This window comes from Canis lupus, chromosome 1 (genome assembly GCF_048164855.1).
Source record: "Canis lupus baileyi chromosome 1, mCanLup2.hap1, whole genome shotgun sequence".
Classification (NCBI taxonomy): Eukaryota; Metazoa; Chordata; class Mammalia; order Carnivora; family Canidae; genus Canis; species Canis lupus.
This window is the reverse complement of record NC_132838.1, coordinates 24,683,227-24,700,308: the sequence shown is the minus strand read 5'-3', so window position 1 is coordinate 24,700,308 and position 17,082 is coordinate 24,683,227. Positions and strand designations below refer to the sequence as shown.

Below are 17,082 nucleotides of genomic sequence, written 5' to 3'. Positions count from 1 at the left end.
TTTGTTTTTTTAAGATTTTATTTATTCATTCATGAGATACACAGAGAGAGGGAGAGAGAGGCAGAGACACGGGCAGAGGGAGAAGCAGGCTCCATGCAGGGAGCCCGACGTGGGACTTGATCCCGGGTCTCCAGGATCACACCCTGGGCCAAAGGCGGTGCTAAACCGCTGGGCCACCCAGGGATCCCCAGTCTGTTTTGTTTCTGAATTAAAAGTGGTCACATCTAAGGGTTCACCATCTAGAGTCTTTTGACTTCTATTTTCTTTTTAAGATTTTATTTATTTATTTGACAGAGGGGGGAGTTGCAGATAGAGGGAGAGGGAGAAGCAGGCTTCCTGTTGAGCAGGGAATATGATGCGAGACTTGACCCCAGACCCCGAGGATCACAACCTGAGCCGAAGGCAGATGTTTAACTGACTGAGCCATCCAGGCACCCTTTGATTTATTTAAAGTTGACTAATTTCAGAACTTTAATTGTATCTGTAAGATTCCTTTGTTTCCTTTCTTGTATCCTTTTGCCATATAATGTGACCTAATCACATTCTAATAGTTAAAACTTATAGAACACTGACTGCAGGCTAGACCTTCTCCCCACCAACTCGGTCTCTGGTCTTACCTCCTCCCTAGCCCCTCTCTTACCCTGCCCTAGCTCACTGGCGGTACTGCTGTACACATCGACTGCCTTGCTACTTCAGGGTCTTTACACCTGCTTTTCTCCCCAGATTTTTGCACAGCTCACTCCTTTATGTCATTCAGATCCCTACAAGAGGTGTCCTCTTCAGACACCTTTCCTGAGTCACCCCATTTAAAGTACTACTCCATGCGTCTCCTAATCATTCTCTATGGGTTTTTTTCTTTAAATAGAAATTATCACTAGTATTAGTTGTTTGGCTACATGTTTGTTGTCTGTTGCCCACCAGACTATAAGTTCTTTGAGGACAAGGAGTCTATCTCGCACATTCCTGTGCCCTTATCTACAATAGTGCCTGGCAAACAGTAGACACTCAGTAAATTTTTGTTGGATGAGAGAATCTCCCTTTAATCCTCAGGGAAATAAAGTTTTCAACAAGTGTGACAGTACCTACTTTTATAGAGGAAGTCATTAAAGCTGAGAAAGTTTCAGTAACCTGCCCAGGAACACACAGCAATGGAGCCAGGATTGAACAGGTGCTCATTTGACTCCAAAGCCCGTCCATAACCTCCACCTTTCTCCTCCATGCTAAGAAGTAGAATGTGAACACACAGGACCATAAGGAATCAAGGGCCTGCTGCGTGGCTTGTGGTTTTTTAGATGAGATCAGCTGGGCCGGAGCCGTTGGTAGGGGAGAGTTGGGCCTCTGGATGGGATGTGGGATGATGGAGGGAGGGAAGAAAGCAGAGCAGGCAACTGTGGCCTTTTCCTTGGCTGAAGAATGGGTTGGGACTTGCTCCTGGGGGAGCAGGGAGGGAGGAGGGCGGCTGTAAGCCTGCATTCCTGGGCCTTTGGGTCGAATGCTCCACAAAGAACTTCTGCCAAGGAGCCTTTGTGGCCTGTGGCTAAGGGAGTCGGGCCTGGCATTCTAACTAAGGCCTGTGGCCTCAGGCAAGTTCAGAGCCACCGACAGCTCCCCTGCCGCCCGTGACTGCGTGCGGCTACAGGGCACCTCAGAGCCAGGGCACCTTTCTCAGAGCATGGGTGTTACTGTGGAAGCAGGTGGGCGCCGACCTGGGAACCAGCGGGCAGGAGGGCACCCTCCACCACCGCACTGGCCCTCACTGCCTGCGGCCGGCGGGGTGACCTCCCTTCCTTGCTGGTGGAGGGGGTGCAGGTAGCCAGGCCTGGCAGGAGGCTCGGCGGGCAGCAGGCCGCCCCCGCCCCAAGCGTGGGGACAGTTCAAAGGTGGCAGCTGGGTGCAGCTTGTCCGAAGGGCCCGGGAACCGAGAGTCCACTGGGCAAAGGAGAGGGGAAGAGAAAAACAGTGGAGAGGCTGGCGGCGGCAGCCAGCGGGAGGCAAGGACAAATCCCTGGGTGGCAGGTGTTGTGGGAGCTTCGCACCTATACTTGGAGGAGGCCTCAGGGCTGAGCCTCGGAACCAGCCTGGAGCATCCAGCCTGGAGCATCCGTCACACAGCCTGTTCCCAAGGAGCAGAGGCGAGTTAAGTGCTTTTCAGATGCGCACAGCATCCCTCTTCTCCTTCAAATACCTCATTTCCACCTCTGAAAAGGTGGCACTTGATTATCCTTGAACCCTTGAAAAGAAAATAGTAACTGCAATTTTCGTCCAAGGTAAAGTTAATTACTTTCCTCACGGCTGCCTCCCAAGAAAAATGCTTTAAAAAAAAAAAAAAGATTTTGGTGATGTTAAGATAAGATGTTTTTCCCCTCAGAGTTGAAAGCTCAACCCCTTTGCACAAATACTCATTATAAGATTTTTTTCAGCACAAAAAGTGATGCCAACTCCACCTTTTAAAAACATGTTTTGTTGGGGCGCCTGGGGGGTCTCAGCGGTTGAGCATCTGCCTTCAGCCCAGGGCGTGACCCTGGGGTCCTAGGATCGAGTCCCACGTTGGGCCCATGGAGCCTGTTTCTCCCTCTGCCTGTGTCTCTGCCTCTCTCTCTCTGTGTCTCTCGTGAATAAATAAATGTAAAAATCTTGAAAAAGTTTTTTTAAAAAACATGTTTTGTTTTTGCCTTTGATGAAAGTGTTATTTCCAACACCGCCATCACCACCACCACCACCACCACCAACCCCCTGTGCAAAGTTCTCTCTTGTTCCCGTGACATTGAGTGAGACAGATGCCACATTCACTTGTTTGAACCAAAAATTGTCTACTTTTAAGGCTGATTTGGAGTCTCCTAGGGAAACAGAAAGGCTGGATAAATTTTACATGGTTCAATTAATATTCATCACCATCCAATTCCTCAACCAAGATAAAAGCATGGCACCCGGTAGGCTCGCGCTCCATGTTCCTGAAGGAAGGGATGTTTGAAAAAAGAAAGCTGAGCTTATCATTGGAAAGCATTTGAAGCAGGTGCATCACAACAGTGGAGATCATTCCTCTTCTCTGGAAATTTTGCATTTTAGGCCCTAGAGGTCTGAGCTCTAGAGTCTAGGGTCTTTCTTGCCTCTGGAACTCTAGTCCAGGGACCAGCTGGAGTGCCTCATCTAGGAGCCTGTTAGAAATGCGGACTCAAAAAAAAAAAAAAAAAAGAAATGCGGACTCTCTGGTTCTACCTTGGACTCATTGAATCACAATCTGCATGATCATGTTAAAGCTCATATTAAAGTGGAAGGAAGACTGTTGGAAGGTACCTGGGCCACTGTCTTCCTGAGGCTCCTGGTCAGGAGGCCCTTCCGGTCCTGGCTTCAGATCTGGGTTGCAGGACAGCTCCACACTGCACTGTGTGTGGAGGGCTGGAGGCTGCAGAGGGTTCAGATTCTGGCTCTGCTATTAAAGCAACTTCATCACACGGGCAAGGGACCTAAAAATTAAATCAGTCTTCTAGAAGACTTACAAGAATAGTACCAAAAGCTTCTGCATATCCCTTACCCAGATTCACCAATGATTAACATTTTGCCACATACACTTGAACATTTTCTCTCTCTACTGATATATTATTTTGCAACTAATGGAAGGCTAGGTATATACATAGGTATGCCTTTCCCCTTAATACTTCAGTGTGAACTTACTAAGAATAAGGACATTCTCTTATGTCACCGTAACCCCAGGGCCAGATTCAGAGGGAGGCAAGCAATGTCTGAGTCAGTGGCCCCGAGAGGGCTTCCTAGGAGGCCTTGCTTGCCACACCCTAGTCCTGGCCCTGCACACTGTAGTTGCCCAAATCAGGAACCCTAATGTGGATTCAATACTTTTTATCTAATCTACTGTCCATATTCCAATTTTGTGAGTTGTCCCAATAATGTCACAGTTTTTCCATGCCCAACTCATGACCATGCACAGCATTTCATTGTCATGGCTATTGGGTCTCCTTCGGTCTGGAACAGTCCTTCAGTCTGTTTTCCATGACATTGACATTTTTGAAAACTGCAGACCAATTCCTCAATATGGGGACAAGTTATTTTTAATCTCTTAATGGTTCAGTTCCACCACCTATAGATTGAGAATAGTTCCTGCTTCATGTTGAATTGAATAAATTCAGACATCTTATAGATTTGACATAGGGCAAGTGTAGGTGGATTTAAAAAGTTAGCTAATACTGATAATCACCTAATCAGTATTAACTAACATAGTATTGCTTGTCAATAACATGTTAAGTGCTTTACAGGCATGATCTCACTGAGTCCTCCCTACGGCTCAGTGACACAGGCTCCGTTTTTATCCGTTTCACAGATGAAGAAACTGAGACTTATTTGTCTGCTGTCTTATAGCTTAGTAAGGAGTGAAATGGGGACCTGAACCAAGTCAGCCTGCCTCCAAGGGCTGTTTGTTTAGTAACCTTGCTAGTGATGTTTACCTAAAGTGTAAGGGTTTGTTTTTTAAAGATTGATTTATTGATTTGAGAGAGAGAGAGAGCACATAGGGGCAAAGGGAGAGAGGAGAATCTCAAGCAGACTTCCTGCCCAATGTGGAGGCTGACTTAAGGGTTGATCTCATGACCCTAATATCACGACCTGAGCTGAAATCAAGAGTTGGATGCTTAGCCTACTGAGCCACCTGGTTCCCCTAAAATGTAACTTTTTAAGATAAAATTTACATAACATTAAATTTACCATTTTAATTACTTTATTTTCTCCCAATTGTATTGAGATATAATCGACATACAACATTTTGTAAATTTAAGGTGTATACAACTTGATGATTTGGTGCAGGTATATATGGGAAATGATTACCATTGTAAGGTTAGTTAATACATCACTCAACTCCCCTAATCACAATTTTTTTTTTTAGGTGGTGGGAACATTTAAGATCTCTCTTAGCAACTTTCAAGTATATAATACAGTATTGTAATTAAAGTCACCATGTTCTATGTTAAGTCCCTAGAATTTAGCTCATCTTATAACTGGAAATTGTTACCCTTGGACCAACATTTCCTCATGTCTCTCCAGCTACTGATAACCACCATTTTTGTGTCTATGAATTTTAACAATTTTGTTTATTTTTATTGAAGTATAGTTGATACACAATGTTGCATTAGTTTCAGGTGCATGTGTTTTAACCATTTTAAAGTGTGCAATTCCGTGTCTTTTAGTATAGTCACAGTGCTATATAACTAATTCCAGAACATTTCCATTACCTCAAAAAGAAACCAGTATCTTTCAATTCCCCTCCTCTCCTATCCACCCCACTAATCTGTGAATCTTCTTTCTGTTTCTGTTTCCATGGCTTTGAATATACACACAACAAAACACTCCTGCACAAGAAAAAGCTGTTAACTACTGATATACCCGGTAACATTTTGGATCTCAAAAACATCATGCTGAGTGAAAAAAATCCAGATGCAAAAAATTATGTGCTGTAAGATTCCATTTATATGGAGTCTTGGAAAAACCCAAACCCCAAAAACAGGAAGCATGGCAGTGGTTGCCTGGGGCCAGGGGTATGGGGGTGGGGACTGACTGCAAAGGGGCAGAAGGGAGCTCTCTGGAGTGAAGGCAGTGTTCTAAATGGGGTTGTGGTAGTGGCTGCACAATGCGTACCTTTGCCCCGATTCATCCAACTCTATTTTAAAAAGCTTGTAAATGTAAATTGTACCCCAGTAAAACTGTAAAAACTCAAACATAGCTGTCTTCCAATGGAGTTCAACTCATTAGGGTATCTTCCTTCATAGTTTGGCTCCAAATCTCTTTCCAGCCTCGCCCATCTCCTCAGTGCATTCACTCAACAAACGCTTGCTGTGTGGAAGGCCCTCAAGAGAACCTCTGTCTTCAGGGAACTCACAGCCCAGTTGGTGCAGAAAGGTAGGGCACCCAATCCTGATAAATATCAGGGATCCTAGAGGATCACTGAGTCTTAATTTTTTTCCACTTTATTTATTTTTTTTAAATGATCTCTATTGTAAAGCCCGTCATGGGGCACAAACGCAGGACCCTGAGATCAAGAGTCCTATGCTCTTTCGACTGAGCCAGCCAGGCACCCTGATTATCGATGGAACCTTAATGGAGAAGAATGAGCATATATGTTCCAGTCACTTTGGATTTCAAGTTTGAATCAAGTTTCAGGTAAATTTTTTGAACAGGTATTCTCGAATATGTTCGAGAATAAAAGAAATTAAACAATGAAAAATTTCCTCCCATCTAGTTTCTACCCTACCCCATATACCCACAGTTATTAGAAACACATATTATTTTTCCTCCTTTTAAACAAAAAAGGTAGCATAATATACACATTGTTTTGGACTCTGCATTGTCATTTGGCAGTAAACCTTTGAGATCTTTCCATACAGTGAAAATTACCACTCTACTTAGATGGTATTTCATTGTATGGATGTGCCATAACTTATTTATCCAGTCTCCTTTTGGTAAACATTTGAGTTTTTCCAACAGCCTGTTACAGCAAACAATGTTGGCATGCATATCCTCTTCTAAGTGGTGTATTGTGTTTTGTTTTATTTGTATGTGGCAAGTATACCTTTGGGCATATACTGAATTCTTTTTTCAACCATTCCACAAACACACCAACCATTTCCTATCTGTAGGCTGTTTTCTCTGCCTTGAAAGTCTTCACTTGGGTCATTTTTCTTTTTTTTTTTTTTTTTTTTTGCGGGGTCATTTTTCTAACCAGCAAACTCCTACTTTACCTCAAAGCCCCGTTCAAATGTCACTTTCTTGTGATGGCTTCGGAACTTCTGCAGGCAAGATTATGAGGTTGCTCCTTCTCTTTTTTTCTCACAGTATTCCATGTCCACATCATCAGAATTACCTATGAACACTTGCCCCACTAGACTGGGAGCTACGGAGGGCATGGGCTGCAGTAAATTTATCTCTGAATCCCTTGATAATTGGTACTTGGTAAGTATTGGATAAAATGTGTATTGGATGAATGATCAGGGCTGACAGAGGTGTTTGTACTGCTCCGGCGCTTTCCTTTTAGCTGCCTCTTGGTCTCTGTTAATACTTAGAGGACGGTGGCCAAAGGTGGGCTGTGATTTCCCTTCCCCTCCCACCTAATTCCTTCCTTCCTGCCTCCACCCCTTTCCTACCCTTGGGATTCTGTCCACAGCTGCCTTTGTGGCCCTTGCTGGACCTGGCATGGATAACGGTTACTACAGCTTTTTAGAATAAATAAATAAATAAATAAATAAATAAATAAATAAATAAATAGTGGAGCATTGACTCTACCCATCTTCTCTTGTCCTCATCAGGTCTTTGGCCTCCTATAAAGCTGAAAGCACAAATCACTTGAGAGTCAAATGCGTCTCAGTCACCCTCAAACATAATTTCCTACACTTTAAGCCAACGGAGATGATAGAGGTTACTATAGTGCTTTAGGAATGTGGGAAATGCCTACGGTGTTTAGGTTAATCAACGTTAAATGATTTTCAAGGGCAATTTAGATTATTATTATTATTTTTTTTTAATTTAGATTATTTTTTAAAACGCTGGGTTAACTCTGAAATGTCATGATGCTAACTCATGCCGAGCTGTCAATTGCTAGGTCACTTCCACATTAAAAATTATTCTAATATTTCTTCCTTGCTGGGTAGTGCTGGAGGTGGGAGCTCTCTGTCTCCACCTCTGAGATGGAAAGGTGAAAGCTCTACCTTGTCCTTACCCTGGGGAAGTTCCAAGTCGGGGAAGTGAGCCTTCAAAGAAAACAAAAGGGGAAGAAAGCTTTTAAGCCTTTGCCTGCCCAGGTCAGAGATGTATATAGGATTGAGATGTTTCACCTGAAGATGTCTCAGGAAAGATGGTAGCTTAGGTCCCTTGGAGTGCTTTGGGACTGTGGTCTTCAAAATTTCTTGCTTGCATGTCTTCTAAAGGAAATTTGAGAAACTGTGTTTCTTCTTGTACTTTTGAAGGTCGTATCTAAAATGTTTCATCTTAAGTTTAAATAATGGCAAAGTTTGTTATTTCTGGCATAATAAGTATTGGCATTTTAAAATAAGATCGCTACATCATTCTGGAAGGGTATCCAAGGGAATCTAAATATCATAATGTATCTATCATCCACTTAAAAATACATGAACAAGCTTTTCTTTATAAAGAAATTATACATCACTCTTTTTCTCTTATATTTCTCTTATCTTACATTTCTATTCCACTTGCACCTCAACATTATAATATCAGATTTTAGGCTGGAAAGTCTTCTATTGATCAGCCTATCATATTTCCCTAAAATTTTTTTTAAAGATTGTATTTATTTATTTGAAAGAGAGAGAGACAAGTAGGTGGAGTGGCTGGCAGAGGAGAGGGAGAAGCAGGATTCCCGCTGAGCAGGGAGCCCATCCCAGGACCGTGGGATCATGACCTGAGCGGAAGGCAGATGCTTAACCCACTGAGCCACCCAGGCGCCCCTCTCTAATTTTTTAAATTTTAATCTTTGATTGAGTCTCTAAATTTAAAACATTCACCTTGTGTTATTAATACAATTCTGAATACCTAATTGATATAAAAACCATAAAATATTATAAACTTTGATGAACTCTTAGAATTTAGAATATTTTTGCTGGAATAAGATATGGTTCAGATCAACTCTATCCCTAGTTTTCACTGGTTATGGGATAGAAGCATGAAATACCTCATTCATTTATTCAACAAATATTTATCAAGTACCTCCTATTTGTCAATAGCAACTCTAGTCACTTGGAATATATTAGTAAACACTATGGATAAACCCGTACCCTCATGGAACTTATATCCTAGTGGGGGATAATAGACAATAAGTAATAAGCAGAAACATAAACATGAGTAAATAATATAGCATAGTAGAAGTGCTATGAGGAAAAATAGAGCAGGTAAGAGGGATCTGGGGTGTAGGGTAGGGACCAAAATGAATTGCAATTTTATTTTATTTTAATTTTTTAAAGATTTTATTTATTTATTCATGAGAGACACAGAGAGGCAGAGACACTGGCAGAGGGAGAAGCAGGCTCCATGCAGGGAGTCTGATATGGGACTCGATCCCAGGACCCTGGGATCACAACCTACCTAAGCCAAAGGCAGATGCTCAACCACTGAGCCACCCAGGTGCCCAATGAGTAGTAATTTTAAAAACGTTAAGGTGAGCCTCATTGAGAAGATGACATTTGACCAAAAATGGGTATCGAGCTAGCACTGCAGATGGGGTGAAGAGGGGGCAGGAATGTGTGCCAGGCAGAGAGAAGAGCCAATGCAAAGGCCCAAGTTGGGAATATGGGTGGTATCTTCTGGGATCAATTCAGGAGGTTAGTAGGGCTGCAGTGGACTCACCCGGGAGAATACAGGAAGAGATTACAAAGGTAATGATGGGGTGGGGTGGTGGTGCAGATCTTGTAGAACCCTGTAGACTCTTGTACGGACAAAGACTTTTACTCTGAGTGAAATGAGTCATTGCAGGGATTTAAGCAGAGGAGTGATATGATTTGACTTCTGTTTTAGAAGGATCACTCTGGTTATGTTGAGAATAGACTCCAAGGGGCAAGACTGAAAGCAGGGAGAGTTTTTGGAAGACTAATCCAAACATGAGATGATGATGGCTCAGACCAGGGGGTAGGCATGAGGATGGCAAGGGACACTCTGAATCTACACTCGCCCTGAGATGTAAAAGAAAGACGGAAGTCCAGCATGACTCTAGGGTTTTTGATCTGAGCAGTTTGAAGGATGGACTTGTCATCAACAGACAGGAAAATTGGTGGGTTGAACAGGTTTGAGGGAGAATATTTTTCAGTTTGTGGCATAAATTTGAGATGTACAGTAGCCTGCTGAGGTCTGGGTTGAATTTAAATTTGGAAATGTCATCATATATGAGGGATGATATCATATATCTCTGATGGTATTAGATGTTAGGAGATTTAATGAGATCACAAATGAAATGAGTATAGATATAAAAGAGAAGAATCCAAGGAATGAACCCTAGGTTATTGCAAGGTGAAGAGGTCTGGGAAAAGAGAAACAACAAAGAAGAAATAAGACAGGGAAAGAGGGACCAGTGATGAAGGAGAAAACTGAGATGATGTGGTTTAAAAAAAAATTAAAGGGTGAATCAAGTGACTAGCTGTGTTAGCTGTTACAGACAGGTCAATTAAGATGAGAAGTGTGAATAGATCACTGGACTTAGGCATTGCTGACCCTGCCTAGAATAGTTTGGATAGAGAGGTAAGGATGGAAGATGGAAGCATGAATGGAGTCACTTTAAGAGAAGGTGGGAGGGACGCCTGGGGGGCTCAGCGGTTGAGCTTCTGCCTTTGGCTCAGGGCGTGATCCCGGGTCCAGATCGAGTCCCCACATCAGGCTCCCTGCATGGAGCCTGCTTCTCCCTCTGCCTGTGTCTCTGCCTCTCTCTCCCTCTCTCTCATGAATAAATAAGTAAATCTTGGAGGAAAAAAAAAGGGGTGGGCGACCTGCTCAGCTGGATACCTAAAATATGCCACATATGTAACTGTGTGTACATTGTTACCGTTGTTCCATATGTATGTAGTCACATGTAACATAGGCATAGTAACATAGTTATCATAGGCATTGTATTGGCATGTTTTGGAACTTTATATATATAAATTGTATCATATGACATGTATTCTGCTACAGAGGGAGGAGAACTAGAGACAGAAAGTATAGAAAACTCCTTTAGAAGTTTTGTTGGAATTGAAGCAGAGAAATGGGGCAGTAGCTGACAGTGGAAGTGGGTCAAAGAGATTTTGTATGATTGGAGAAATTACAGGCACTCTTAAGCTGATGGGAATGACCCAGCAGAGAGGGAAACATTGATAATTAGAAGAAGCGGTGGGGGGGGGGGATAATTGCTGGAGTGATGGTGATGATGTTGATTAGGCAAGCCAAGATTGGGATTTGTGCCGTACGGAGGGACTGACTTTAGCTAGGAGCTATGGAAAATTCAACTACATAATGGAGAGTAAAGTGGAGAAGAGATTACAGATGTTGATACGTGGGTACGGGTTGATGAGATTGTGGGATTCCGTGGTGATTTTCATCTTGTTGCTTCAATTTTCTCAGTGAAAAAGGAAGCAAGGTTATTAACTGAGAAATGAAGACAAAAGGGAAGGTGTACGTCGTTAGAGGACCGAGAGGTCTGGAATGCAGAAGGATGGAGGAGGGAAGTGGGATTCTGGAGCACCACTGAGGGCCCAGTGGAGGGTAAAAGTGATGAAATTAAAGTGAAACTCACTAGTGTGATTGTGTTTTTCTCCAGCCACTTTCAGATGCAGGGGTGCTGGGGTGGGGCAGGTGGAGAGCTGGCTGGATCAGGATAGTGGTTTCGGCCAAGCAAGCACAGCCAAGGGGGAAGAAAGTCCCGGGGTTGAGGGTGCATGCAAGGGAGTGATTGCAATGATTGGCTGGGGGCTTCAGCTGGGTAAGGATGGGAGCGACTGGATATGTCCTTTAAACAATCACTACAAGGAGATTTGGAGTATGAGATGGTGTTCAGAGTATAAGGTGTTTGAAACTGTGATTATGATGAAGTTGCAAAGTTTGATAATACAGTATGCCTGTGGGAGTGAGAGGCTGAGTTAGGGAGGGACAGATCCCTGGAGGAGAAGTCAGCCCTGAGAGGTCAGGGTATTGGAAAGATCATCCACATGTGCACTAGAAGCACCTAGGATTGGACAGAAGTGATATTGGAGTGGCTGACAGGAGCAAATGGTGAAAAACTGAAGGGGGATGAAAGCAGCAATGAGGGATACTGGACAACACGATGGAAAGCTGCAGGTTAGTGGGGGGGGGGCGTGGTCTCTTGAGGAGCCAGGGGGACACCTACCTCTTTCCAGGCACAGCCTGTGAGGCTTATGGGTGAAAACACAGCGGCCACTACTTGGGAGGAGGCCTGGGATGCACTGTCCCAGGGGAAAGTCGAGTTTCCCTCAAGCGAGAAAGTGAAGAGAACCTGAAGAGAAACTCCGAGGAGGCTGGGACTGCAGGGATCATTGTCGGCTTAAGTAGACATGGTGTACTGGGCTCTGATGTGGCCCTGCATGGCCCCTGCTTCCTGGCATCCGAGCCCTTATCTGGGCTCCTTCCCTTGAGTGAGGTGGGACCTGTGAGGTGCCTCTGGCCAACAGAGCACGGCAGAGGTGACTAGGTGTGTGGGGTCATGCACACATGGTTATGTCACATATGGTCGTTACCAGTGTGTTACATGGAGACTCTCCCCTTGTGGCTTTGACGAGGCAACTGCCATCCTGTAAGCCTCCCTGGGGAGGGGGCCACCTGCAGCTGACAGTGAGCAAGGGACTAAGGCCTTGGGTCCTGCAGCCGGCAGTCTGGAGGCGCCTCCTTTCCCTGCCAAGCTCTGGCCTGTGATCCTGCAGAGGACCCAGCTAAGCCGCGCTTGAACTCCCGACCCATACGACCTGTCAACTAATAAATGCGTGTTGTGTTAAGCTGCTAAATGTGTGGTCAAATCGTTACACAGCAAGAAATAGGTAACACGGATGGGAACGAAGAGGCTCAGTTACAAGGGTGTTGCTGTGGCGTAGGTGGGGCTGGAGCTCAGGCCCCGAGATAAAGACCTAAGCTGCGATCAAGAGTCAGACGCTCAACCAGCTGAGCCACCCAGGTGCCGGAGAGCCATGTTACTTTTAACTCCGTCTGAGGTAGAAGTAGGAACTTAGGAGCCACCTGCTGCTCTGGTACCCGACCACCCAGTTAAACCTTCCTTCAGTTTTGCTGATAGCAAAGAACTGGGAACCACCTGACTCACAAAGAATTTATAACCCGTTCATTCAGGTCACTCGCTCTTTCATCAGACGCCAGTTTTTGAATTGTCCCTCTGAATTGTCCTGGGGGTTTTACATCTGGAGTCGGGGTGCCCGCGCGACTGGATTTCAGCTAAGGTCACCATCTCAGGGTTGTGGGGTCGAGCCCCGCATCGGGTCCCACACTCAACACGTCGTCCGCTTGGGCTTCTCTCTCTCTCTCTCCCTCTGCTTCCCCTCCCATCCCCACATTCCCTCTTACTCTAAAATAAAAAAGTAAATAAATACATCTTGAGTTGATGCACCTGCATGAGAATGTCACTTTATTCCGACAGATGGGAGAATGACAGTTTTGGAAGAGGATGCTCTGTCCTCAGGTGACTTCTCAAGCTGAGCCATTGTGTTAAGTAGTGCACTAGCAACGGGAGCTCTCTAAGTGAATTCCCTTAAAACTAGTCTTGGAAAGTCTTCCTGGACCCAGGAGCAGGGAACACGGGAGACGACGGCGGCGGGACACGCAGGAGTGCGGGTTGCCGTGGTGCGGGGGGGGGGGCAGCTCGGGAACGGGCGGGATGCCGAGGGGATAGCAGGGGGGGACACCGTGGGGACAGCCAGGCAGGACAGCTTGGGAACGGGCGGGGACAGCGGGGCGAGGACAGCAGGGAGGGGACGGGGACGGGGGCGGGGACGGGGGTGGAGAGCAGGGACGGGGGGGCGGGCCGGGGGCGGGGCCGGGACGCGGTGGGGACAGCGGGCGGGGCCGGCGCGGGGACGGGCGTACGGAGGGTCTGAGCGCTTCCTCGCCACTAGCTTGCGTCGGGCTCCCCACCCCCGGCAGGGGAAGTTTTTTCTAGGTGGTAAAAAATAAAACAAAAATTCGAAAGTATGCAACTCGTACGTGTTTTCTGAAACTTTTAAAAATAAAAGAAATGCGCGCATCTTGGAAAAGTTGAGATAAGTAGGTATGCACTGCGAAGCCGAGTTTCGCCCCACAGGTGGCCTCAACAGGTGCGCGGCAGGTCCTTGAGCGCCGCCCCCATCGCAGTGTCCCCCGAGCCCCGTCCACTGGCCTCCGTAACCCGCGGCCACACTCCCGCACGGGCTGCCGGTCCGCGCGCCGCGGAGCCGGGAGGGGGCCCGGCAGGTGTCCGCCCTCGGGGCCGCCCGCCGCCGGGCCGCGCATCGCGCCTGCGCCCCGCGCCTGCGCACAACCCCCCCGCCGGCGCTCCGCGGGGGGCGGGGCCGCGGGAGAGGGAGCTGCGGGGGCACGGGCCGAGGCCTGCAGTTACCCGGATGTGGTCGCCGTGCGCGCATGCTCCGTGGCCTCCCGACAAGTTGGCAGCAACAACACGGCCCTGGTCGTCGTCGCCGCTGCGCTAGCGGAGCGGCTCGGGTGGCGGGGCCCGCGTTGGCGCCCGCGCGCCGTCCTCGGGAGGCCTTGCCCGCCGGTCCTTCAGCGGCGCGGCCGCCCGGCGGCGGGAGCGGCTAGGGGAGCCGGGCGCCCCGCGACCGAGGGCCCCCCCCGCGGGGCGGCCCGGGAGCTCGAGGCGGCCGGCGGGCGGCGGCGGCGGCGGCGGCGGCGGCGAGGAGGGGCGGGGGCGCGGGGGGAGCGGTGGCCCGCGGACGGGCGGCGGCGGCGGCGGCGGCGGCGGCGGAGCCCAGGTAACGGCCCCGTGCCCTCCCCTTCCCCGGCCGGGCCCGCGCCCCCCCACCCCCGGGCTTCCCCGCCCCGGGGCGGGCTCGGGCGGCCGGTGCGTGCGTGTGCGCGTGCGCGTGCGTGTGCGCGGGGGGCGGGGCGGGGGCCGGGGGGCGGGGGGCCTCGCGCCTCGCGTCCCGGGCCCAGCGCCCCCGCGCCTCCGCGCCCCCGCGCCCGCCGCGGCTCCCCTGCCGTCGCCGTCGGTCTTTGTTGCTCCGAGGACTTGCGCCCGCCGCCCCCGCCGAGCGCGCCCGAAGTTTCCCGTCTCGGGGACACGTCGGTGCCGCCTTTGTCCTCCACTTTCCCTTCCTGCCGGGGCCGCTCCGGCGCTCGCCTCGGCCTGCGCTGGGCGCTCTCGCGGCTCGGGAGCGGGCGGGCGGCGGGGGGGAGCCCTCCCGCTGACCTGCGCGCGCCCCTCCCCCGCACCCCTCCATCCCTCCCCCCTCTCCTGATGAGCACCCGGCCGCCCCCCCAGCCTCCATCCCTCCACCTCTCCACCCCGCCCCTCCACTCCACCCCTCACCCCCCCATCCCTCCACCCCCCACCCTTCCACCCCTCCACCCCTCAATCCTTCCCCTAATCAGCTCCCGGCCGCCCCCCACCCCACCCCACCCCACCCCACCCCACTCCCAATGAAAACCCAAGGACCCAGTTTCTCCCGCTGCTGGGACTGCGAGCGCTGGGCGCGAGGCTCTAGGACGGAGGGCGGTGGCTCCATCACTTGCCCCCAAAACTGAGGTTATCATTTCTCAGGGAAGATTTTTCAAAGAAATGGGCGTGTTGGGTTAACTTGAAAGGTGGCTTTGGGGGCCTGGAGAGGTGTCCGACGGCTCTGCTGGTGGTGATGCGCAGCACCTCCCCCCCCCCCCCCCCCAAAGCCCTGGTGAAAGATTCTTTTTCACGAACACATTTTATTTCCGATGAATTCACTTTGGACCCAGTTCCTTGGTGCCTTTTGCGCTGTACTCTGAGGTGGGGCTGAGGGCCCTTCGGGGTCGTGGACGCGGCGCAGCGGGCTCCTGGGCATCTCCTGACCGCGAGCCGGGGTGCGGAGGAGCTGGGGAGCAGAGGCTCGGTAGGGGCCCCGACCTGCCGCAGGGAACACCCCTTTGAGTCCCTGCAGGGAGCACCCCCTTGGGTCCCTGCAGGGAGTGTCCTCTTGAGTCTCCACAGGGAGCACCCTAGTCTTCGCAGGGAGCACCCCCTTGAGTCCCCGCGAGGAGCACCTCCTTGAGTGTCCTCTTGAGTCCCCGTGGGGAGCGCCCCCTTGAGTCCCCGCAGGGAGCACCCCCTTGAGTCCCTGCAGGGAGTGTCCTCTTGAGTCTCCGTGGGGAGCACCCCCTTGAGTCCCCGCAAGGAGCACTCTAGTCTTTGCAGGGAACACCCTAGTCTTCGCAGGGAGCGCCCCTTGAGTCTCAGCAGCAGTCTCTGTGGATCTTAAAAAAGTAGGTTGAGTAGTTTTTGTTGGAACAGACCGTGGAGTCTTAAGAGGAAATAAGGAAATCCACGCTTTGAAAAAGTAACGGGATTTAGGACGCAGCTGGGTGGGTGGGCCGCGGTGCCCGCGCCTGCCTTCCTGCACCTGCGCCGTGTTGCCCGCGAGCCTCTGAGCCTCCGAGGCGTGAGGACTTTTCCGTTAAGGACTTCTTATTTTTTCTTCTGAAAAGTTCTGATATGCCGAGTATGTGACATTTCAAGTTGTAAATGATGTGATTGACCTCTTAAAATATGACGTCCTGCTGCTGTTTCATGAGCTGTGACTTTGTTTCCCTAAACGGGTTTGTTACCAGAACCAACAGGACTCGCAGGGTTTTGGGGTCTAAAGGGGGTGATGAATTGTGTAGGTTTAAGTTGTCGGAATTAAACCTAAGAGCCTTTCTAGAGAAAATGGATAGAACCTTTCGTGGGTCTGTTAATAGAAGTGGCTTTTTCTTTGCTTTCCAGGTTTTTGGGTGAGGTTGCTTGAAGAGGCACTGCATCTTCTTAATTCTTTGATTTTCCGAGTAGGAGGGCCTGAGTGGAAGCTTCTCTGTTTAGCTGAGTGCCCGCCTTGTAAATCTCGAGCTTAGAAAAGAATTGCACGTCAGTTTGAGATTTGATGGAAATTTGGGCTGAGAAGGTGAATTTGAAATTTTTACATGGATCATTGGCCTTTTCTAATGGCTTTGCTGCTTGAAGCAATGCTGCTTACACTACGAAGCAGCAAATCTTCTAAAAACCTATGTATGTTTTATTCTGAGGCTACATTTTGGTTGAGCTGTTTATTTGTGTCTGAATTGTTTTTCTGCATTCCCCTTTAGACACCCCCCCCCCATATTAAAGAGAAAAAAGCATTAAACTAATTTATGCTGCCCAGTCACACTCCAGCCCTCTGGCTTGGAAGCTGTTTTTTTCTGATTGAGCTGGTGTTATAACGTCATTAGACACTATCCTAATTGAGCTGTGAATTGCTGTGGCCTCTACTAGGGCTCTTAACCCTGCAGGATCTGTCGCATTCATTTAAAACGCATTTTTAGTCCTGTCTAAAATTTTGCCTATTTTGTTGAGTACCTTTTTTTATGTTTAAAGTTATTTCAGTTCTATATTGTTCCCCT

The 17,082-nt window shown here is 48.6% G+C and overlaps 2 protein-coding genes across 18 annotated transcripts in view; both read left to right on the top strand.

The window, feature by feature from the left end:
- Positions 1 to 13,086, top strand: part of ELAC1 (elaC ribonuclease Z 1) — a 40,077-nt gene extending 26,991 nt beyond the window's left edge. For 4 of the 10 annotated variants that reach the window (XM_072823067.1, XM_072823075.1, XM_072823090.1 and 1 more), the window contains 3 exons: positions 5,795 to 5,901; positions 6,835 to 6,951; positions 12,823 to 13,086. In XM_072823067.1, coding sequence (XP_072679168.1) covers positions 5,795 to 5,901; positions 6,835 to 6,951; positions 12,823 to 13,071 — 473 coding nt within the window. In that variant the 3' untranslated portion in view covers positions 13,072 to 13,086. Of the gene's footprint in view, positions 1 to 5,794; positions 6,163 to 6,834; positions 6,952 to 7,304; positions 7,988 to 11,091 lie in introns of those variants that run through there. The other 6 variants (XM_072823121.1, XM_072823079.1, XR_012029340.1 and 3 more) reach the window with 5 other exon arrangements.
- A 1,329-nt stretch (positions 13,087 to 14,415) lies between these two features.
- Positions 14,416 to 17,082, top strand: part of SMAD4 (SMAD family member 4) — a 53,967-nt gene continuing 51,300 nt past the window's right edge. For 7 of the 8 annotated variants that reach the window (XR_012029301.1, XM_072823045.1, XM_072823040.1 and 4 more), the window contains exon 1: positions 14,416 to 14,453. The gene's annotated coding sequence lies outside the window, so the exon portion shown is untranslated. Of the gene's footprint in view, positions 14,454 to 16,444; positions 16,608 to 17,082 lie in introns of those variants that run through there. The other variant, XM_072823025.1, reaches the window with a different exon arrangement.